A 23,874-nucleotide genomic window follows, 5' to 3' on the forward strand; every position below is an offset into this window, starting at 1 on the left:
TTTAGGCTACAATCAACCTCAGCTCTTAGTGTCAAGTATACTTTTTTATCCACATCTGCGTTCTACATGTCTTTTCTTGCTCTTTTCTCCCATAGCTTCCTTAACTTGATCTGCTGTTTGGCTTTCAGAGTTCTCTTTGTTTACATGATTTGTTTGAGCCAGTAAGGCATTGGGATAACCCAGACAAGCTGGTGGTTTTTTGTCATTCTTACCTCTTTGATGCACATCACCCTGTGATGGAGCAGGGCTGCTGCTGTCCTGCAAAGCAGTGAGGATTGGTGAGACCAGGCAGACAAATGTTCTGTGACTGTACAGGGTTTTGGTTCTTTATAGTCACAGAGTAGAAGAAAATACTTTCTTTATTACCTCATGGCCATAGAATTTATTGCAAATTTGCTTTACACTGCTGATGTACATATATCTGAGGGCTTCCTTTCCTGGATGTGTAAATCATTAACAGAAGTCTGTGTGTGGTCACTAGTCAGCTTATGGTTTAAGTAAATAGTGCTTACTTTTATCTAGGCACGTGGATACAGCAAAGCATAAAACTGTTGAAGGTTCGAATTCAGCAATGCCTCTTCTCTAGCTGCAAAAATGACACCTGGAATTTTATATTTTATGCACACAGTAATGGTTCAAAATACAAAGACTCCTTTTCCTTACAGAAAAATCCAGCTACTGAAAACAGCTACTGCATAGAATCTGCTTAAACTAAAATTCTTTTCCTGCTTCCCCCTCTTCTTCTGCAGTCAGTGCACTCAGGCTCTCTATTTCTTTGAAGAGCATTTAAGCACCTTGTCTTCACCCTTGAGGGCTGTTCAGCCCTGCTGCAGTTACCCAAAAACCCCATCCCTAACCTGTGACTCTGCGCTTTTGTGCTATCCTGTGTCAAGATCGTTGTTACTGTTCTTTCCATCTAATACATTTAGGTCAACATAAACTTTGTCTTTCACTTCTTTCCACAGCATAAAAAAAAATTTAAGGGACAAGTTAATACTTCATCTTGCTGGGACAGGCAATGAAGGCTTAAATTTGTAATGAGTTTTGTGATACTCAGGTTTATTTCTTTTGTAGAAGTTTTTGTGAAACACTCAGTGTCATCGTTGTTGGCTTCCAAGAATACTTTCATCAACAGTTACTTCTTCTACAAGTTATTCCAAACCCCTTAGTTTGTGATTTTCTACTTGATCCTTCTCAGTTTTTAAGGTGTTAGCTAGAGGAATGCATCTCAACCTGAAGTTTGAAAAATAAAGTGTAAAAATGCAACATTATACGTAAAGTATTTTTGTTAGCAGGTCATTTAAGAATAGTATGCTGTGCAAAAACAGCTTGCATGAGTTCACTCATCCTTAAAAACCTAATTGTACATCATCCTAAAAACAGACTGCAAAAGGTGGTAAGTTTTTTTAATGAAAGATTATGTTTTTACTTCATCTTTCTTTTTTTAAACAGGAAAAAGTACATACAGTATTAAAATTAAAAAATACATATAGCCATAAAAGCTGGGATAAATAAAATAGCCTTCCAAGTTTTATTTTCAGCTGTATTCAATGTATTTAATTCACTGTGCCATCACAGGAGATGAAAATAATGGTAATTTCTGTACAGTTGATGAGGTGTGAGAGAAGCTGTGAAGATTTTGTGAAATTTGGCAGGGAAAATTGTAAGCTGTATTGACTTTTTTTATTTTTGTATTGGAATTACCTCCATGGAGTTGAAATCAGCTGTTTACTAAAGGAGATGTACATTTTCTCCACTTACTTGTATTAAAAGTTCCTTATTTATCTGAATAAGAGCAAGCATCTGAAAAATCAGACCAGCTTTTGCAATAAGTGCCTTTTCAGAAGATATAGCATAGAAAAATGCAACCAGAGAATGGAAAGAATAAGTACATAGTTACTGACATTCAAAAATAGGGAAGGTAAATATTTCAAGAGAGGAATCCCAAGAGATCGTCTTGGTCTATTTACTGTGATGAAGGGGGCACTCTAAGAATTTGCACTCAGGTTTTCATTTCAGTTGTTTGTGTACAAAAGTGGGGAGGTTAATATTTTTATCTTCAAATCAGTTTAATCACTGAAAGTACTACTGGAGCTCTGCTGCATTATAATATTAGAAATTCTCTAAGCCTATTTCCAGAGTTACTGCATATAAACAGCATGGTTTTATTTTAAAATAAAGATCTTACTTTTCCCATGTTCTACAATGCATTCTGAGTCAGAGTGGAAATTGTTTAGTGTTTCCCAAGCATTCACTAGGTACTTATATATTCATGTAGTGTGAGCAAGAAGGCATTGCATTCCCCATGCAAGCACAAAAACAACATCAGTGGAGCTTGCAAGGCTTATGCCTTGCATAACCAAAAACAAAAAAAGGAAAAAAGGGTGGGAAAGCATAGAAGAATTTCAAAACCTTGCTGTATTTTCTGTTGCTGAGTAAGGGCAACGTGGTATCTTTCTCTACACATCAGCCTTGATCGTATCCATCCTTGAGGAAGTAACATCAGCCTCTCGCCACCATGAAGAGAATTATGGATGTGTTCACTGGGCCTTGGGGAGATATCTCCAGCCTTAGGGGATAAGAACAATGAACTGATAATTTGTTATTGTTATAACTGCATTCATTTCAATAGCTGTAAAGCTGAACAGTTGTTGACAGTGATGTTATTAAACAGGCAGTCTCTTTATAACCGGCCAGGAGGCCGTGTGGCACCTCCTCTAACAGGAGACAGTGACCTTAAGAGGAGCACACTAGAATTGGGAACATGCAGCTCTCATGAAAATTACAAAGAAAAATGCATTGCCACCTATGATAATCTTTATCAACTGTAATGACAGGCAGCTGCATCAGACAAAGCTCTTTCTAGTCTTGCCGATTTCAGAATTACTTTTTCCCCAAGCGCAAAATGTTCTTGAACTATTTCTTCTGCACACAAAGTTTGAATAGGTTTTGTTTTAGCCGTGGATTGTTGTAGTTTTTTCCTGTTCTTTCTTCTGCAGTTTTTGGAATGTTCATCCCAAACATGGCTAGAGAAGGCTGATAATATTACAGCAGTCAAAATGTGTAATCCTTTCCCGAGCCTATAACAAAATTCCTGATTTAAAAGCTATTTCATTAGCAGCCATTTGCCCTGAGTATGTGAGCCCACAGGCTGGCTCACAGTCTTTGATGAACCCCTACTGAGACCACCTAGCTTATTTGCATCTAAGTGGATTTCTAACTGCATCCATACACAGACAACATGAACAAAAGGAAGTCGAAGCACGCAGTGTAACAAGGCACATAATTCATATGACTTGGTAATTGTCTCACACAGAACTGGTTTTTTTAGTGTTGTGGTGGGGTTTAAATCTGTTCGCTGTCCCAGCTGACAGTTCTATGGAAGCTGATGATTTTTTTATTTTTTTTTTTAATGTAACAACACTTATTCCAGAAAAATTAAACAAAATTATAATTTCAAGTTAGGACTGTTTTGAAGAAACAGCAGTAGCTCATTAGAATTCATTTTCATTATTTATTTCAATTATGTTTCCTTTTATAGAAATACAGACATTCATATTATGTTGGTGCTGGCATACCCTTTTTCATGTAGGTCAAGTGCTTTGTTGCTTTTTTTTCCTAGATTGTTCACACTTAGCCAAATGTGAGTGAAGGAACTGTCCTTTTCATTTCACACTTTTCATTTGCTTCCAAGATGGAGAAAGGGCAACAAACATCATAGAATTAATATGTGATTACTGCATGAGAAAGACAGCCTAAAATTCAGAAGAGTGCTCCAAGAAAGTAAAGGGTTTGGATTACAACCAGACAGTGACAATGGGAAGGTAGAGCTATAAACAGAAAGGAAAAATACAGGCCATCATTTTGATGGCAGCATTCCAGTCAGGAACTGCAGGGAAGTCACTGGGAGGATGAGGGCAGGCTCTGCATGGTAGGTAACAGAGGCATATGTTGAAACAAGACAGGTTCTCACTGAGTATCAGGTACTGCTCGTTCACCCTAAGGACTGTCAGGTGGTGGAACATGCTGCCTCAGAGACATCGTGCAGTACCCATCCTTTGAGATTTTCCTGCTGTGAACAGATAAACCCAGAGCAATATATTCTGGTCTCATGGGTAAGTGCCTTCAGCAGAGGATGGATTAGAGATCCTCCTGCTTGAATTATTCTTTTATTCTGTGAGTTTGTGCTGTTCTACTAAACCCTAGTAAGTCCCATGAAATTTAGGTGGCACTGCTGGGTCTTTCTGCTTTTGTTTTCAATTTTTAGTGCATTTTTTTACAATCTGCTTCCATACAAACAGAGTACTTTTCTATGTTCAGCATTTCCTGAATTAAATTATTCCTGTGTGCATGTCCCACACAATTGCATCTGCTTTTTTAATCCCTCATTAGCAGGGCTCTCAGTAAGAACTAGTTCGTACTTAGCTGATCTTTTCAGTCTTGGCAATAAGATTTACCTGTCATATCTGACTTAGTGTAATTCGACACGTGCAGGTGAATATATGGATGTCATGCTTCTTAACCCTGCAGGTTTGTTTACTCAAACATTTAAGCTGCAAATGTTCACAGTATTTCATGGAGTTCTAAACAAACATGTACTTGGTTTTCCACATTCCACATTAAACAGCTGTTGTAAATCTAGAGTTAAGGTCACCGAGCTTTTTTGGCTTTCTTACCTGTGTTCAGACAAACAATATTGACTGCCCTTCAAGAACATTTTTAGAACATGTTTTTAGGACATTTCTTTTGGAAAGAAAGTTAAACAAATACATGCTTCTGCAAGTCTAATTTGATAAACAGAAATAGTTGGCTAATTTCAGGATGGCAACACCACGAGTCCTTATATGCAAACTTCCAGTGTTTAATATGCAACTTGTGAAATATCAATTAATTGCCAAGTATTTGATTTCTCTCTAAAAAAAATTACAAATGTAACTAATTTGGTCATTTTTCCCCTACCACAGTCTTTTCTTTCTCAGCCTCCCGTTCCTTCTGCATGCTCACATGTACAGACACACACAACAGGAGGCAGTTTTCCTTTTATCTTTGTCGTCCACAATTCTGCTACAGCATGGCCTTTCTTCTTTCTCCACAAGGTCTTTTCTTGATCCTCTTTCATTCTCCCTCCATGTTGTATTCTGCGTTCATCTGAATAGACAACTCCATCTGTCATGACTGCCAAAGAATCTAGAACTCCAAACCTTTCCTTCTGACTTTTGTCCAAACAAAACTACTGGGCTGTCTCTTTGACATTTCTTTGTGAATTTGTCACCAGCAGAGCAAGCTAGGCAAGGCCCAAAGACAGTTCCGATTCAGTCATGTGAATTTCTTTGTTTTCTATGTTCTTCCTTAATTTCTGTAGCTGTCTCAGCCACCCTGCCAATTAAACAGCAAGTAATTTTTCACATCTGCATTCAGATCCAGTGCATCGTGCACATTCTTTTGCATTACTGTTCTAAAGTATTGTGTTTCCCTCCCTCAGATCTCTTCATGTATTTTACGCTAAGCTGCCACTAAAATAAAGAGAAAATTTGAGTAACAATCAAGCAAACCTCATTCCTTCCCATCCAAGTACCTTAAAGATGAACCTGTAGTTAGACTCTGTCCTGGTTATACTTTTTTTCTGTCACTTTAGCATTCTTAGTCAGAATGTAAAAAAGAGGACTAGAAAACAATTCTAGCCCAGATAAGTACATGCCTTAAGAAATAAGATATTTGGGACTGATTTTCCTAGAACAAGATGATAATTTAACTTATGCCTCCTGGTTTCTAGGCAAATGACCACATAAGTCTATTCTTATCCAAATGGGACAATAATTTGGAGTCCACGTTTTTTAAAAGCCTAAGCCCTCTTTACTCAGGTGGCAACCCATAAAAAGAGAACTGCATGACCAGAGTGAAAGAGACATTATTACAGACTTACCAGAAAAAAATAAATTAAACTTAAAAATAATTATGGGATATTTGGAACATGAAACTCCTATTGGTTTACTAGGGATGTGAAGTTAACTGATCTCACAATCTATAGGCCCATTCCTTGAAATATTTTTTTATACTGTTGTCTAGTATAAAAGTAGATAAAGTTCCCAAGCTAATGCAAATAATTTTTTTTCCAAAAATTGTGAAATGAACAGAACAGAGATCTCTAATTAGTATTTCTACTGATGTGAAAGGAAGATTGTGCAGAATTTATTTAACATGAGGTTCCTTTTGACAAAAACCTGTTAGACTGTCAATGTATGTATGCTGGCCATTCAAGCCAACTTGAGTAGAAAGAACCTATTGACATAAGTTTATCACCAACCCAGCCATAGCCTTTCTGTCTCTTGGCCAGTGAAGTATAATAGAGGATATCAGGAAGAAGGAAGCTAATGTTAAAGTGGCAAGGTGAAATAACTTCTTAGAAAATCAAGCATTTTTAGTTCCCTGCATGGAAAAACATGTTTTTTTCTTCCAGGCTGGTCTCAGCTTTAATCATGTGTTATTGACGCATTTCAGAGCTTAACTTCTGTTGAGTCAGTATTTCAAAATTGTAACTAAGAGAGCTTTTGTTCTCACAAAATTACAGACTTACTATATTCAAGGGCACAAAGTGTTATCAGTGGCCAAGAAGTATTCAGTGCAGCTGAGGGTGTAAGGGATAAGCAATGTCCCAAGCCACTCATCATACCCTGACACCATCAGGAAAGGTTAATACCACTGTGTAGAGTGGAATTATTTGAAAACAATTTTGTTTCCTACCAACTGTCTGTGATTCAAACCTCATCTCCTGGCTTGAGAAGAGGGATGGTACATTAATCATTACAACAACTAGGATGAGTATTTTCTTCCTCTATGCTGCCATGGTAGAGCTGGCAGAGAACCCATTTCCTCAATTCACAATTTCCTTAGTCAGTGTACTGCTTTTGTGTGAGAAGGGTTTCGTAGCAGGGGGTGACAGGTGGGATTGCATCTTCTGTGAGAAGCTGGCAGAAGCTTCTCCCACATCCAACAGAGCTAATGCTGGACGTATCCAAGAGGGGCTCACCACTGGCCAAGGCTGAGCCCCCAGCAACAGTGGCTGCACTTCTGGGGTGAAAACTGCAGCACACAAGAAGTGAGGGAGAGAGAGAGAGAGAGAGAGAGAGAGAGAGAGAGAGAGAGGAGTGAGAATGTGTGAGAGGAACAGCTCTGCAGACACAGGGTCAGTGAAGGAGGAGGGGCAGGAGCTGCTCCAGGAGCCAGAGCAGAGATTCCCCGGCAGCCTGGGGTGCAGCCCTTGGTGAGGCAGCTGTGCCCCTGCAGCCCCTGGAGGCCCAGGGGGGAGCAGAGATCTCCTGCAGCCCTGGAGGAGCCCACACCGAGCAGGTGGATGTGCCTGAAGGAGGCTGCGACCCCATGGGAAGCCTGAGCTGGAGCAGGCTCCTGGCAGGACCTGTGGCCTGTGGAGAGAGCAGAGCAGCCCCACTGGAGCAGGATCCTGGCACAACCTGTGACCGCACAAGGGGCCCACAGTGGAGCAGCCTGTTCCCGAGGGAATGCACCCTGGGGGGGAGACCCAGACTGGAGCAGTTCATTAAGAACTGCAGCCCATGGGAAACAGTCGTGTTGAGTAGGAGAAGTTTGTGGAGGATTGTCTCCTCTGGGAGAGACCCCACAGGAGAAGGGGAAGCACATGAGGAGTCTTTCCTGTGTGATGAACTGACCACAACCCCCACTCCCTACCCACCTACCCTGGTGGGGAGGGCAGGGGGGAAGTAGAGAAATTGAGAGTAAATCTGAACCTGGGTAGAAGGGACGGGCTGTGGGAAGTGCTTTAAGCTTTGCACTTATTTCTTATTATCTTACTCTTAATTGATGGGTACTGTATTGAACTCATTTCCAAAAGTCGAGGCTATTTCACCTGTGGGGGTAACTGGTAAATTATCTCTTCCTGACTTACCTGGACCCAGGAGCCTTTCCTTGTGTTTTCTCTTCCCTGACCAGTTGACAGAGCAGGAGAGTGACAGAGCAGCTTTGGGGGCACCCAGCATACATCAGGACCAACAGCACAGTCAGGTGTTCCACCCAGATGTCATAATCTAGTATACTTTTGATCAAAGAAGGAGGGACCTTGGCTGGGTTTTAGCGTCAAACATAGTTGTATAACTTAAGCTGCAGGAAAAGCAGACCTGCATATCTTGTAAATGCTATAAAGGAAAAGAGTCATGTTCCTCAGCAATAATATGTGTGCTGTCAGTCTAGGATTTTTATAAAATTATTATCATTAAGACGTTCTGGAATATAGTTTCATTGCAATCAGTGAAAATGACACTCGAATAGAAATGCCAAGCATGTAGCTCTTGTTAGGGGTTACCAACCTGAATGCTAATGGAGAGAGAGAAAAAAATACCAAGAAATGACAAAGCTTTTATTTTCCATGCAGTTAGCCAAACACAAACAGATGAACTTTCTGCAGAATGACAGTTTGTTCCCAGGTTGAGAATTTATGTGACTTACTTAATGGTTTGGCTGTAAAGTCAAAAATAAAGTGGTTTGTAAAGGAATTCAATCATTGGCTGATGCCTTTGTTAGGAGCAGATTTCCTCTAAAAAGGGAATCAGATTTTGACTAATGGAAAAAGATCATATAAAATAAAATAGGAGATTCAGGATTAGAACCAGAATTTTGTGATCCTTTGTGTCAGTTCTTATAGATATACACCAGTGGAAAATGAGCACTGCAGAGCTCTAAAGCAACATTCTTCTCACAGTTGGCCTGATTATCTCTCCCTTTCTCACTCAATGGAATTAGTTGTATATTTTCAGCTTTATTTTTCAAGTGTTGTCCTGAAGGGTTTGACAGCCTCAGACTAAAGCACCTGGTATTCTGTCTGGAGCTCCCTAGAAGAAAAAAACATGGGCATACTACAATAAGTCCAGAAAAGGATGTCTAAGGTAATAAAGAGATGGAATCATTCTACCAGAAAAACAGAACTTTCAGGAGAACTTCATCAATGGGTGAATGGGGCAGTGAAGTAGATTAAGCCAGGCTCTTCCCAGTGGCATCCAGGGAAAGGACAAGAAATAGCATGAACAGTAGTAGAGGAAAATGCACTTATATACAAGAAAAAACTTATCTGCTGTGTGGGCAGTCAAACATGGGCAAGGTCTGTCCAGAGAGATTGTGGAATTTCTGTCCTTGAAGATAATCAAAGCCCAGCTGGACATGAGACTGCTCTACCTGACCCTGCTTTGAACACTGCAGGGGACTAGACATTCTCCAAAGGTCTTCTAACTTCATCCATTCTGTGAATCCTTGAAATGTTTGCTAAAATTTCTGCCACGTGGACTTTTTTTAGTTATTTACAACAAAATCACTACTACCAGTAATTCATCTCAAGAATAATCTGAAGTCCTCAAAGTATCTTGGAAACATTAATTTCAATCAACTTGGAAACGATAAGTGTAGTTAAAAATATACACATCTCAGTGAGATGCCCACCCATTTTGCAGATGAACAAGATGTCAGAGACTTAGCTACTGGAAGGGATGGGAGTAAAACCCTGGAGCTGAGTTCTAATTCTCCCTATTTATCAGCAGAACATATGCGTTCTTGCTGGTACTCCCTTCTGTCTTAAACTCCAGGATGGTATCTGGAAGGATTGGTGTCCACCACAATGGTCTGCTCTCAATTTTTTCCCCTCCTTTTATGTGGAGTTTGTGTGCAGTTTTGTGTACCAAAACTTGAACTTCCACAGTGGAAACTGCAAATAATGCCAGGTCTTATGAAGCAGCAGCAGCAGCACATGTCTAAACTGAGACTCTACTTTCAAAGGTTTTGAACCAATGAAGGTTCCTACCAATTTCAGTTGCAGACAGCGTGGAGAATTGTATCTCATTTTAACATTTGCTGTCTATTTCTGCAGCTGGTTTTTAACATAGTTATTGATATTATTGGTGCAGCAGTGCATTCTGCTGGTGGTTTACATCTCCATTTGATGCATTTACCCCGTAATCTGTAGTATTTTCCCTGTCATGTTAGTAAAAGAACAAATTATTTCCCATCCCTTTTAGTTTCTAGTAAAGAATTGATTGTATATATTTAATGCACTAAGTGGCAAAAATGCAAGTATTCAGTGACATAAAACTGATTTCAGGTTAAAGTGTATACTAGTGAATTTAATTCCGTAGCAAAACAGACTCGGAGAGCCTGCTCCTAAGCCTTCATATTCCTGAAGAATAAAGGGTTATACTTTGTTTAGTAGTATGGTGGTTACTGTGTACTTGTTGATTTGGAGATTTTCTGGTTTTCTATACTGTTGTATACATATAATTGTGTAACTCTTCTGGGTATACACAGGTTAAAAAAGTAAGGACTCTTGCTCAAGTTAGGGGTTTTGAGACCTAAAAAAGAGTCTGTGACCTTTTCCTTTCATATGCATCTATGCATGCATCAGTGTTTGCAAGCACCTGTTTCATCTTTCAGGGAATTAACTTTGTGTATGTGATTAAAGAGCTGATCAGTAAGAGTGGGAAACTGAAATAGTGGAGCAGATTTTGAAATCCAGGGTGCATCAACAACTTGCAGAACCACTGTTCTTTTTCACCTCTGGAGGAGGAATGTTACAGAAATCTCTATTAAAAGCACTGTCCCCTTGATTTCTTTTTCATATCAGACAATAAGTAGGCTGTGAGCAGTAGCTAAATGTTGCCATGTTTATTTAACCTTCCAAAGCTGGAGTCTATCTCTTATCTGGATAGAGTAACGTATCATTCTGACTGCACTTACAGCTTCCTTGAAGGGCAGCAACATATCCATACACGGGGTTAGTGCTGAGTGTTCGGATCTGTACGCCTGTGGCTGACTCTCATTCTGCATGATTTTGGGTGTCTGTGCATCCAGAGGAGCTCAAACTGTGGTCCAGAATAGAAAAGTGAAGTAGGCTGTAGGCTTCTGAACCAGTTTAAGAACACCACAGAGGTGGCTGTTGAACTGAAAATATTCTTATTGTATTTGTTACTCAGAAGCATTTATCTGTAAGAATAATTGATTTGTATTGTTGAACATAGTTTTTGTATCAATCAAAATACTATATAGAACATGGCTATGCAAATGTTGAAATGCAGATGGGACTCTGAAAATGAAGTAAAAATCAGCTTTAAGAAAGCTGAGTTTAAAAAGCAGAAAACTGGTATTTACAACACAATGGAATTTCATTACTCACTTGGTCTACTTATTTTTAAAATGTAAGCTCACATCTAGAGATTTCAAATTGCCTGTTACCCATACATACTGTCCCCAACAGGTTTGCCCTCTTAATGTTCTATTGCTATTTGTGTCTTGAAAGACCATCTTGAGCTAACCTCAAAACCTGTTCTTCATCCAGACAGCAGCTTTGCAAACTGAGCTCCCTACTGCACCTATGACAAAACTCTGTAGGGCACAAGGAAAATTGCCTCTTCTGTGCACTTTTCTGGCTGGTTCTTAGAGCCTTAGTGTTTTCTGTGAGCTCAAGTCCAGAGAAGAGCAACTGAGTCAGTGAAGGGTCTAGAGAGTAAATCCTGTGAGGAGCATCTGAGGGAGATGGGGGTGTTTATGCTGGAGAAAAGGAGGCTCAAGTAGGACCTTATCACTCTCTGCAACTCCCTGAAAGGTGAGTGTAGCCAGGTGAGGGTCAGCCTCTCCTCCCAGGCAGGAAGTGATAGGACAAGGTGAAATTGTCTCAAATTGTGCCAGTGGAGGGCCAGGATGGACACCAAGAAGAATTTTTTCATGGGAAGAGTTGTCAGGCATTGGAACAGGCTGTTCAGGGAGTTGCTGAAGTTGCTCAAGAAATGACTGGATGTGGCACTCAGTGCTGTGGTCTGGTTGATGAGGTGGATATCAGTCACAGGTGAGACTGGATGATCTCAGAGTTCTTCTCTGAGTTCCCTCACGTTTGTTTCGTTCTGAGTGCTGGTGTTCGTCACCCAAGACTGGTTTAGTGACAACCTTGTCAGAGGTGTAACCATCTGCAGGAAGCCCAGATTTCAAGTGGAAGCAAACCTTAAGGAAGATAGAAACCTGAATAGTTATTGCTCAAGGTTTCTACCATGTGCAGTTTAAAAAAAAAAAAAAAAATTAAGTCTGGTGCCAGGATTTTAACAGTGTCAGATCATATATTCAACATACTGTCAAAGGGGCAAATCAAAGATTAAATTAAAAGGAATTCAAAACATGACTGTGCTCTTCCCATGATTTTTTCTTTAAATTATATAAAATATGCTGTGACCTAGGGCATGAAGCCAAGCAGAGTCAGACTTATGAACATAAAGGCATCACTGAAAAAATATCTTGAAAAGATGCAGGTAACAATAATGACTAAAGGGTGGATCCAAGTTTCAATAGAAATTACTTTTATATCAACGGAAAAGGTCAGCCTTTATGTAAGCAAGTATTTAAAAGCTTTGCTGTTATTACCTAAAGTAATACCCACAGTTACAGCATTTTTCCCCCTGCTATTTCATAAATGTCAGCATAAGGTTTTTATTCCAGGGATTGTAGAAGAAATATAGTGGATTACACACAAAATGAATGTTTTTACCATTTGAAATATTATTGGGTAACTGAGTGCCTACAAAAAAACCCTAAAAATTAAAGTTGATTGTGTTGGGATGTAAAACAAAATGGTTTGATGTGGAGACAGATAGGCATGCCAGCCCTCTCCCTTGGAGAGGTATCCCTTGATTGGGCTATGATAAGATCTTCTCAAACCCTCCTGGACTGAGAAATCCTCCTTGGTCATGGTGAGTTCCCAGCATGTTTTGGAACCCCATGTAGATTTGTTTTGGACTGATTGGTTTTACCCCTTTGTACCACCTCCACTCGTCCCCATTAAACCCCCAGTTTCTGCCCTGTTCAGGGGGGAGCTGCTGTCACTGGCGTCCTTTGCAGGGTGCTGGGATAAAGGCTGCCTCTGCGGAACAACCACACGGTGCTCCTGTCTCTTTGTCCCTGTGTTGCCCAGGGTACACCTCGAAAGGCAGAGCTGAAATCCCTAAGAGCTGAAACCACTGCTGAGAGCTGAGCTGCCTGCCCCTTGCTGAGGTTACCCTGCGGCTGAAGGACTGCCTGAGACCCCTAGAAAGTTGTCTCTTGTGGGATCTCTCTCTGGGAAAGTTATGGCATCCACGTCAGGCCATCAGAGCCCCGACCGGCTGCCTCAACACGTTTATGGTAATTATAGAGGCTGATAATTGATTTCTAGTGATTTAAATTACCATCCTTAAAATTATATCTGTTCTTACTAAAGTTTCTGAGTTTGCTGCAGTGTACCATTTAGTCCACACTACAGAGGACAAGCATGAATGTTTTTGTTGTTTATTCGTTTTGTTTTATTCCTTGTAGATATTAAATACTTCTAAAATAAATGTCATTGCTATTTCAGACTTACTAACTTCAAACTTGGGTGGGGGCAGGGGGAATTATGATTTTGTGAGACAGCCTTTGTAGGATTAAAAGATACAGAACTGACATTTCAGATACTTGGGCATAAAAAAATTTAATCTTTCTTTACCTGAGGTTATTGAAACTTTTTAATTTTGGTTTCAGTTTCTTTTAGGCAAAACTCAGATGCTTTTTCTTGCAATTAGCTCTGAAAGGATCACTCTGAAAGTGTCACAATACCCACCTTCCACCTTCCTCTTTGGCCACTGAGTTGAATGTGGGTTTATAATCTTGAAGAAGCACGCTATTTCAAAGACAGAGGACGCCAGCATTGACTCCAGTGTTCCAAGGTTAAGTCATACACAGTGTAATGAGGCCCATAAAAACTTGGTAATTACTGTACACACCATAGATCCAATCTGAGACTTTGTGCAAATTAGAAATTTCACAGCCACTGAAGCTGTACAGTACAGAATAATTGCCGAAAATCAAATGTAGCCTGATGCTTTGATAAATTGCACTCACCAAAATTTCTTAATTTTATTCTTTTTTCACCAAATAACAGAAGCATACTGGAGAAAAGTGTTAAAATAGATTTTGGTCTAGTGTAGAATATATTTTTTATCCTTGAAATATTTTCTTCTTCAAATGGTTAAGTAGCTGTTTCTTCATTATTTAACCAAGTGTGCAAACTCCTGAGAGGACCAGGGCAAACTGGTACATTTATGTTAATCTAGTTGGGCACAATTTTGATACAGCAGAGGTAAGAGAGAAGCATTTTATTGTCTGAAACTAAACACTATCCATGCTCTGAAACCTAATATCCCATAGATAGTTGGTCTATTTGTGAAGCTAATTTTTGCATTTTGCTGTACCATGAAGCTTCCTCTTTCTTTGCAAAATTAGTTTCTTCAAATAGATTCTTAACACATTTTAATTTATGGTTAGAAATGCAAATATTACCATTCATCGGTAGGAGACAGTGCTGTCATTGCAGCTCCTAAGGAGCTGAGCAAATGAGTTAATGAGTGAATTGGTTAATGAATGAATTCATTAATGAATTTACCTTTAACCTCCAGAGATTGCAGTGTTACTCATTATTCTGTAAACAAATGCATGAAAATCTCACAGTCTGCAACCTCAGGGTCATTTCCTTATACTTCAGAACAAAGGAAGAATCTAAGCCACAGTTCACCATAGCTGAGACTCTCCAAAGCTTAGCATACTGAGTTGAAGATGGGGAGTAGAGCAGGTTAGTGCTATACTTCACTCAGTTTATAGATTCATCATGAAGGAATCATAAGGGCAATTTTTACTCCTGATCAAAGGGTGAATTTAATTCCCTCAGAATGCATATTTCTTTTAGGAACATCAGTATTCTTCCACTGCTAATTTTTTTTTTTTTATGACAATCTGTGTAGAACTTAACAAGGTTGTGATAGAGCAGTATTGATACTGGTTTAGCATGTAGAAGAGTTCACAGTAGCTTGAATATTTGACTTCCTGTAAAGAGACTCTCCTCATGAGGACATTGGACATTAGAGATAAATGCAGCCTGTCTAAACTCCTGTAGAGAATAATCTGTTTATAAAATGTGTTAGATGCAACTCTGCTCAGGAGGTAGGTATCTGAGTAGATCCATAAAATGACACCAAGATGAGATCTAGATATGATAAAGATACCTCTCTGCATATCCACATATTTCAGTATTAAAGGGGGTATAATGCTTTTAAGAATGTCAAAAGATAATTCTTTTAAGATCAGCACACTGAAGGCTGAAGGTTTACAAGTGTTTTGTTCCCATTATTGTCAGCAATTTCTCTCAAATTGGTTTTATATTTACCAGGATAACACTTCTCATTCCTTTAGCTAACCAGTGTGCCACTTACCTGTACATGGCACCAGTGGTGGTCTTTAGCATGCAGCCACAAAGCTCTCTTGCCAGCAAGCTGAAGCTTAGGGAATATGTTTGAGAAATGTTCATGCTTACAAATGATAGGACATTGAGTGTTTTTATTAGTTTAATTGGCATAGTTATTTTTGGTAATTGCATCCTTTCACAGAATAACTATACAGCCACTTAAACAATTCAATTGTAAGTATACAATAAGTCTCAGAAAAACACAAAGAAACAGTTACTTTTACAATCTCATACTGAGGACCTCCTGAAAAAGAGAGCACTGAAACAGAAAACAATTGTTATTCTCTGCTCCCACTGTTAATACTGTTAATTGCTAAGCATATTTTTGATTGAAGAAGAAAATTCACTCCCGTGCAGCCAGGTTCTTTCTTTTAGAGTCTTACCACAGTCATAAAGCTTTGAAGAGAGACTCCAGACCCAGACTCAGCCAAAATGGGCTGTCCCACAGGAGGGAATAAAGAAACTGCTCTATAGCTATGGTCACAGCTTTTTTCAGCATTGCCCCACTGATGCTTGCAGGTATTAGGATACAGGAGATGCTTCTCCTCCATCCTACCCCACAGCCTGAGTTCACCAAGAAAAAGCTATTGGGGGTCAGCATCCAGGGGGTGGAGCTTTGCATGGGATCATGGAATACATTCAAAATTACAGCTTCAGCTGACCTTCTACTGCCTGGTCCCAACAGATTATTTCTTCTTTCCCACTTCTGTGTCATTCCTCGTAGTCTTATTGCCTCTAAACCTCTCACACTTATGTCCATTATTGCATTCTCTTTACTGCAGCCAAAGTCATGTTCCTTTGTTTTCTCTAAATTTTTCTTAATTTCTGTCTCTGCAAAAAAACTCCTCACCTCTACACCAGCATTTTCCCCCAGAAATGTCAAAATAGTAAGATCTTCATGCATTACTCATTGGAATTCTGTGTATAAATTAAAATTATCAGGAATTTTTCATCATAACATGATTTTGTTGAAAAATTGGAAAACCTACAAATATTTGATTAGATTTCAGAAAATATGCTACTGGAAAACTGCAAAACAAGATGCTTTATGTGATTTGATGATACTTGTTCATTTTGGAATTTTGAAAATTTTAATTCATTGACTTTGGTTGAAAAAGAATTTGTGACATTCCAAAATGAATTTTCTAAAACTGATGATTCATAGGCAGTTTCCAGTTTAGGGGATATCTTGACAATATTTTACCAATAAAATAATCTTTAGTCTTAACCCAAAAACATGCCAGTTTGACCTGCTTTTTAGATCCCTTTTTTCCATGCTGTGTTATTAATTGGCTACTTACATTTTCAGTTCTTATGAGCAGGAACTCTTCTTTGTACAATACCCGAGACAGCAGGATTCTGTCTCTGTTCTCAGGACTGTCACAATAAATATGATTTGAATAATGGTTGTTTGATGTAGAAATACTTGGATGAGAGTCATTGGTCTGGTTACAGCAGAAGGTTAAGGTTTACTTTATCATGATCCTTTCCAGTTGGTGATATGATGAAGCCAGCACTTGCAGCACTTGCAGTCACATGTGGGGACACACCACTAGTTCATAATACCACTTCCTGACAAAGGAAGTAATGAAAGCAGAATAAAATTTTCTGGAAGGATAGAATTGTATGTTTTGATGTAGTTCAAAGTAGTAGAAGATTCTGTTTAGCCAATCTTGAGTCAAACAGTGTACCCAGCATGCACACTCTTGAACAGATTTCTGTCCTCTCTAAAGCAGGAACCATTCATAGATCTTTGTCTTTAAACTACATTTCACCTTATGCCATGGTTGAGTAACTGCAAACATTTATTTCTGCCATATTCAGCTGCACGTTATTGATGCCCTTTTAAATATGCACATAAAAAACCCCCTGTTTATCACCCTCAATTAAATCTGTTCCTCTGTAATGGGACAATGTCTAGCTGCCAAATAACTTCATGCTATTTTTATTGCTCTCATTAGCTTTACTGAAATGGAGCCAAACAAAAGAATACCCTGGTAACTGAGTAATACATCTTCCCACCTGGTCTCTGGGAGATACAGACCATTCTTATTGTTAGTTAGAAAATACTCTGTTTTGTTTCAAATTGTTTACAGACAGATTTTGTTAGAAAAACAATGATGAAGCTAGTGTTTTCAAAGTTAGTTGCCTAATGTATAAGTAGTTTTTTTGCTCTGGCAGAAGTTGCCCATCAAAATTCTTTCTTCACAAAATAGTGTATTTGGAGTGGAAGGCAGAGAGCAGGTTATTAAACAAATTATGGGTTTTTTGGTAAAACATTGCATGTTGGTGCGCTAGGATCAGCTCAATCAGGCAGCCCCATAGATGTGAGGCTGCTGTAGGTCCCTAATCTCAGTCTCTGCCTGTAGCAAAGCTGAGCAGCTGCTCCCAGTGGTTGGGTACATGGGCACAAAACCCACACAGGGACCATGCACATCAACAATGCCCTAATGTGTAAATGTACATATATGTGTGTGCATTTGCACATAAATAAATGGATCACCCCAGTAGCTACTTGTGGATGTTTAGCTGACCTAGTAGCTGGTCCCACATCCTCTTGCTCTCCCCACATGTGTGGGATCTGCATTTGTACCTGGGGGTTTGCAATCTGGTTCTCTCTTCACTGGCTAATCCAGTTGAGAGTTCACTGGCCTCTGAACTCAGAGCAGTTCACCCAGGCAGGAGATAGAAATAGGGTGCAATGAGATTATAGGGTAGACTACAATAATCAGGTACACATTTCAGTCTGACAAGCCACAAGTTTACATGGAACTGAACTGTTAATTACCCTTATTTCCCATTCTTATCTCTCCGCAGTCCACTTCGAACCTTTCCTTTTCTCCACAAAACCTTTCTTCCACTGCATCCCTAGTGTTCTGCCTCCTTCAGTCAGTGAGAATGAGATTTGTTTGGTGGGCTACACACAAAGACAATGGTCTGACTGTGCTTTGGTAGTCAGGTGTGGCTCATTCCCTGTGCTCGATTTTCACTGATGAGACTGCTAGAGTTCCTCCCCCAGCCCTCTCAGCTTTTATGTGCAGATATTGATTAGCCTTTAAACAAGTAGTCTAGAACAGTCTGTGAGTAAATTTAAACTGCATCCAAAGCTCATTGCTACAAAGTTTTGTTTGAAATATATAAAGGAAAGCATGATCAGTATTTTACCACTGTCTCTATCACTCTCAATGTTTAAATGTACTTACTTCAAGTGTCAGTATCTAAACCTAATACAGAGTGACCTCTTTTTATGCTTTAGGAATAAAGTAGTGATACTTTCAGAAATATACTATTCTTGGAATTTTTGTTTTTCAACTTTTCAAGTAATCTGATATTCATGAAAGAGAGCCATAAAAAGCTTCCTCACATACATGTATCCCGAGGTAGAGAATTCGATTTTATACTTTATGACTATGCTGTATATCAGAAATACCTAAATTTACTATAAGAAGATAGTGATTGTGGAGTTGGGCTTGATAGTTGGTAGAGATGACATATTTCAAGTTCCAATGTAAGTCAGAATGTAAGTTCTAATGTAAGTTCTAGCTTTCAGTCTCTACAATTTTACTCTTTAGAACTTACGATTTTCTTTTCTGTAAGAGACTGCTGTAAAAATAAATCCTGAAATTACAGCTAAAGCTACAAACCTTCAGGGAAGAAAACTGAATATTCAGGAAATGTGAGACTTGTAGAGAAAGATTACTACTGTTAGCTAAAGCATTAGCTTTGTTTTTGTGGGAAAACAAAGGCAGTAGAGGTTATAGAAAATAAAAGAAAAATGGTAGAAAATTATCAGGTCTTAGTTTTTGTTACACTTCTACTATGAGTCTGTTGGGCATTCTTTACCTTGGTTCCTCATCTGCAAAGTAGGGATAATGGTAATTTCTTCTTCTCTTGGCTTTTTTCCATCAGTTTAGGTAGTGAGAGTCTTAAGAAAAGTTTAGACTCAGTTCTGTGAAATCAATAAGAATTAAGAGCATAAATACTATGATGGAGATGTAAGGGTCTAAACTATTTGCAAGAATCTGCGGGTTTGTGATTTTCCTTTTTCAAAATTGACTTAAGTCTTTCAGACTGAGAAACATATCTCCATGGGTGAGGCAATTTGTTTTGTTCATTATCACATCTTGACTGCTAATAAAAGGAAGAACTGCCAAGGGTTGTTAGGGGGTGACTTACAAGAGAAATTTCAGAAAAATATATTATAAGCCCTTATATAGAATTTTCAGGTGAAATCTAAAAGTCCTTGTCACCACTCCCATTTTATGCAACACAGAAATACGAAGTCCCAAATCCCAATAAATTAACTGAATATCTAGGTTCATAGCCAGTAGCAGGTAATAGGCTTCCTCACAAAGTACACCACAGAACCTAAGTGCTTAAAGTTGTCAGGTGGAATCAGTCACAAGAAATTCAGATCATAGACATGCCTGAAGTCTTCATTTTCTCTGGAGCCTGTATATCACCCTGAAGGCACTGCTCAGTGCCTGAGGGATTCAGAGACATCCGATTAGGGCTCATTCAGAGAGGGAAAGCAGAACTCTGGTCACACTGCACATCTGCAGCTTTTAATTTGCAGTATTATCCCAACCATCACCGTCGAACATAAATGCATCTGGCTGTGATGCTTTGGCCATGGCTAGGAGCATGTATCCCTGTTGGCATTTGTGATCTCTCTGTGGGAGGACAGACTCCTGCCATGTCCACAGTACAGCTGAATGTTCTAGATGGTCTAACAGACTCTCACATTCTTGCTTTATTGAGTTCCTTTTTTATATTTTGTTTCATACAGCTGTAATTCAGCCTTTCAAATGGTAATGAACTATGGTGTTTTGAGAGCTCCTTAAACTGTCTTCCCCCAGGCCTGAAAGATGAACATTGTTTATCATCATGACTAATGGAAATGCCAGACTTTTTCAGTAGAGATTGGTAAAGTATTTTTGGCTTTTGATTTCTTTAGCCACAGAAGCAGAAATTGTGTTGCACATAATGTCATTGCCAGTGGCTGATACACAGTTGTTCCTGTTCCTGCAAGCCTGAAAATGTTGCAGATAGAAAATTTTTCCATCTGTGCAGAACTGAGTAAAGACTTCTCTGTCAGTCTCAAGAAATTTATCCATCAGCAGAGCCAGGAAAGAAAGAAAAGAATGCAAGAACTAAAAGTCAATTAGGACAAGGACATGTTTCTCTCAACTCTGCTTCACAGCACCTGATTTAAGTCCTGGTGTTTAGCTTTCATCTTCATCTAGTAGCATTGTCAGCACAGTTTTCAAACCTACAATTTCCTTATATTACTTATTCCAGGGCAGAATTATTTTACAGGAATATCTAATTCTTCTGTGCATTCTAAAACACCAGTAATAGTTTCCATTTCCATCAAGGAGCACTGCATTCTGGCATGTGATGTGCAGCTGTTGAATACAATCTAACAGCTGTGTTAAAAGGCAGAAATTCAGATAGAATGTCAGAATGCAATAACTTGGTTGGAATTAAATCAAGACTTTCAAAAGGAGACATATGATCTTTTAATTACCAGTTACTCAACCCTTGGTTTTGGATCACATTGTGGCAAATCAATGTCCACTGCATCCCTTATGAAAGAATGCATTCAGTCCTAAAAGAGAGACATTACCTCATATCATCTTCAATAACGCTAATAACCCTTTTATGAAAACATTTTCATGTCATAAATAGGGAAGATGCACTTTAGATACAGTTATGACAAAGTGAGTATTACCTTTTTATTGAGCAAGTATTTTCAAAAAAAAAACCAAGATATCTCTCCAGAGGCCATCTCCCTGATTGAGTCACAGATGCTGAATTGCAAGCAACCGTGGAAACATTCTTGTTTTGCATATATTATTTTCCCTCTTTTGATGCTTATCTCTTTTTATGTTTGCACATGACAACCACACTTGCATGGAGTTCAAAGCCAATTCTTTAAATCACCATCATAAGACAGTCTCTATGTCATGTTCATAGCTGTGTTCTAAAATCTGTTTTGTTCTTTTCTCCCTAGTGTAGGTTACCAGAACTGTAGATAGAGCTTAGTCTGACACTGATAGATCCATATTCCCTCCCTATATCCCTCTTGTTCTTTCACACAGCCACATTAGAGAACTGGTTCACAATCATCTCATTTTCAAAAGCTCCAGAGAAAAAATACTTTTGTTTTAATGCATTAATTTCTTGCTCTCACTATTAATTTGGTTCTTTAGATCTTCAGTTTACAAAATCATCCCATTTTCCTTGAAGAGTGTTCTGATAAAGATCCTTCTTGATGATGCCTGTCTTTTGTTGTATTAAAAAATTTCATTCTTTCAGCCGGTGTAATCGGTTCCTCTTTCTGTCAATTCTTCACATAGAAAGATACATACATAAAACTGAAAAAAAAGTAATCATGGTAATAGTTCTGTATCCATATGAGTCTTAGCTTTAAAGTACATTGTCTTGCAAGTGTTCCAACTATTTTTAGAAGTAGTAAAATACTGTAAATATTATCATATGTACATGAAATAGTTACTGTTTGTAGTTTGATTATTTCACCTTCACCTGAGAAAAATGGGTCTTTTATGAGCCTAGTCATCTGGGTTCCTCATTATATAGCCCCATTTCTATGGGGCTATATAATTATTTTTGGGTAATTTCTGAAGTTAAACTCTGATGTTTGTGTCTGTCACTTGTTTACAGTAATAAAAACTGCATGTGTTTACACCAAACTGGAATTTATATTTAAGTAGTTCTCTCTTCACTGTCTTTATATGCACAAAATGCTCTGAGTGAGTTTAAAACTAACCCAGATGTAATTTTCTAGCCTGTAGCTGAGTTACATGCCTGAAACACGCCTAGCTATTCAGAAGTGGCATATGGGCATGTAGCCAACTGTTGTTCTCTTCCACATTATCAACAGTAAACATGTTTTAAACTTAGCTGCATTAACTGATACTTCACTTGGCTTTGTGATTGAAAAACGTTTGTATGATGATGTATTATAGTTTCTTGATGTATAAAATTAATTGCGTACTGAAAAATTAGTCATCTGATGAACCACAAAGGATTTTTCCTCACCAAGGACGCAGCTTGTTCCCATGCTATGCTACACGGAACGGGTTGCAAGCATACATATACCTGTGAATGTGCCAGGGGTAGGAGTGGAAAGCTGAGATAAGGAACTCCCTATTTAGGCAGTAAATTCTTCTTCTTTAGTTTCGAAGGCTGAGGTTGGCTATCGAGAATCCAACAGCTGACTGCAGTCATCTCCAAGAGGGGATTGTACTGGTGGGAGAAGCAGGAGGTTTGCTTTAAAGTTGGTATGTCATTTCTTCAGGATAAGCAAACAGATTTAGCAGCAACAGGGACTCCAGAGGACCCAGAGTTGTAACCTGAATTCTGAGGACATCTAGTGGTGCGAGCCCATGCAGGGACTGGGTCTTGGTCCGAGCTGGTGACCACTTGAAAATCTGTATTTCAGCTGAAATTTACTACAAAATGAAATACAGTAAAAACAATTGGTTGCATGCACTGAAAGAGTAACACTCTTCAGCTCAAGGGATCCTGAATTCAACACTGACAGTCCTAAATATTGTGAAGTTTTGAGGTTGGATCAAAAATCATGAATTTGTAAATGAATGTCAGACCTTTTCTATTTGCCGTCTGTTTTCAGCACTTTCAGAGTTCAAATATGTTGAACCACCTATTTGCATTAGTAGGGGTAAAAGTATATTTTAGTTGCTAAAAGGCTGCTTTCTTAGGTTAATTAATTAATCTAGAAGTTAGAACTCTAAGATAAGAACCCAGTATCCTAAGATGCCAAAGAAATATGCAAGGTTTGTTAATTCTAAGAAATTGTAATCCTAGCACTGCTAATCATTCAAAGACATCTAGGAAGGCCTACCTGCTTCTCCGAGATTCCAGTTTTCAGCTTCCAAAGTGGAATTGTTGGTGTTGCCTCACCTTTTTGAGGTAGAACAAGAATCAATTGCCTGCAATTCAAAAAGGACTTTGATCAAGTCATGCGATACGTCTTACATGCTGCGCATTGTTTCTGACTGTTCCGTGATGGCGTGTTTTTCAGTGAGCCCTTGATTTGATACTTCCTCTTGAGGAGAGACAGGCATCATGAAAGAGAGGCTCATTTCACCAGTTCTAATTATTTTGCAGCTCGCTCTGACTACAGTAGGTCTGACTGGTAAGTACAACGCTTCCTGTTATTTTCTTTAAGACACTTTCTTTCGAAAAGTCTGAGGCGTTACCCAATCTAGCCTGACCACCACTGGAGCATGTACCTCTTTAAATTACTCTCTTCTGTAGTTTGGTATGGCAATTTTGAAAATGGCTGGAGTTGTCTTTTCTTTTTATATGATTAATTTAAAGATTGGTGACAGTACTGAAACCTTATATTCACTTTATGCCTGTCACCTTCTTGGGAGTTAGCATATGAATAGTTACACTATTTGAGATAATTACGTGGAACTTTATGAAATGAGATAAGCTTAGGTTAAAAGGTCACATGCTTGTTGTTTTAAAATGAATGTAAATATATGGTCTGTATTCTTGGTGTAAGTTAATGA

The 23,874-nt window shown here is 38.8% G+C and overlaps 1 protein-coding gene across 1 annotated transcript in view; it reads left to right on the top strand.

Annotated features, from left to right (window-relative positions):
• Positions 1–23,874, top strand: part of PRLR (prolactin receptor) — an 80,738-nt gene that overhangs the window by 41,114 nt on the left and 15,750 nt on the right. Inside the window, exon 2 of the mRNA XM_041419225.1 lies at positions 23,379–23,492. Within this exon, the coding sequence (XP_041275159.1) occupies positions 23,423–23,492 (70 nt within the window). The 5' untranslated portion in view covers positions 23,379–23,422. The remainder of the gene's footprint in view (positions 1–23,378; positions 23,493–23,874) is intronic.

Source organism: Onychostruthus taczanowskii, unplaced genomic scaffold (assembly GCF_017590055.1).
Source record: "Onychostruthus taczanowskii isolate IOZ18803 unplaced genomic scaffold, ASM1759005v1 scaffold108, whole genome shotgun sequence".
Lineage (NCBI taxonomy): Eukaryota > Metazoa > Chordata > Aves > Passeriformes > Passeridae > Onychostruthus > Onychostruthus taczanowskii.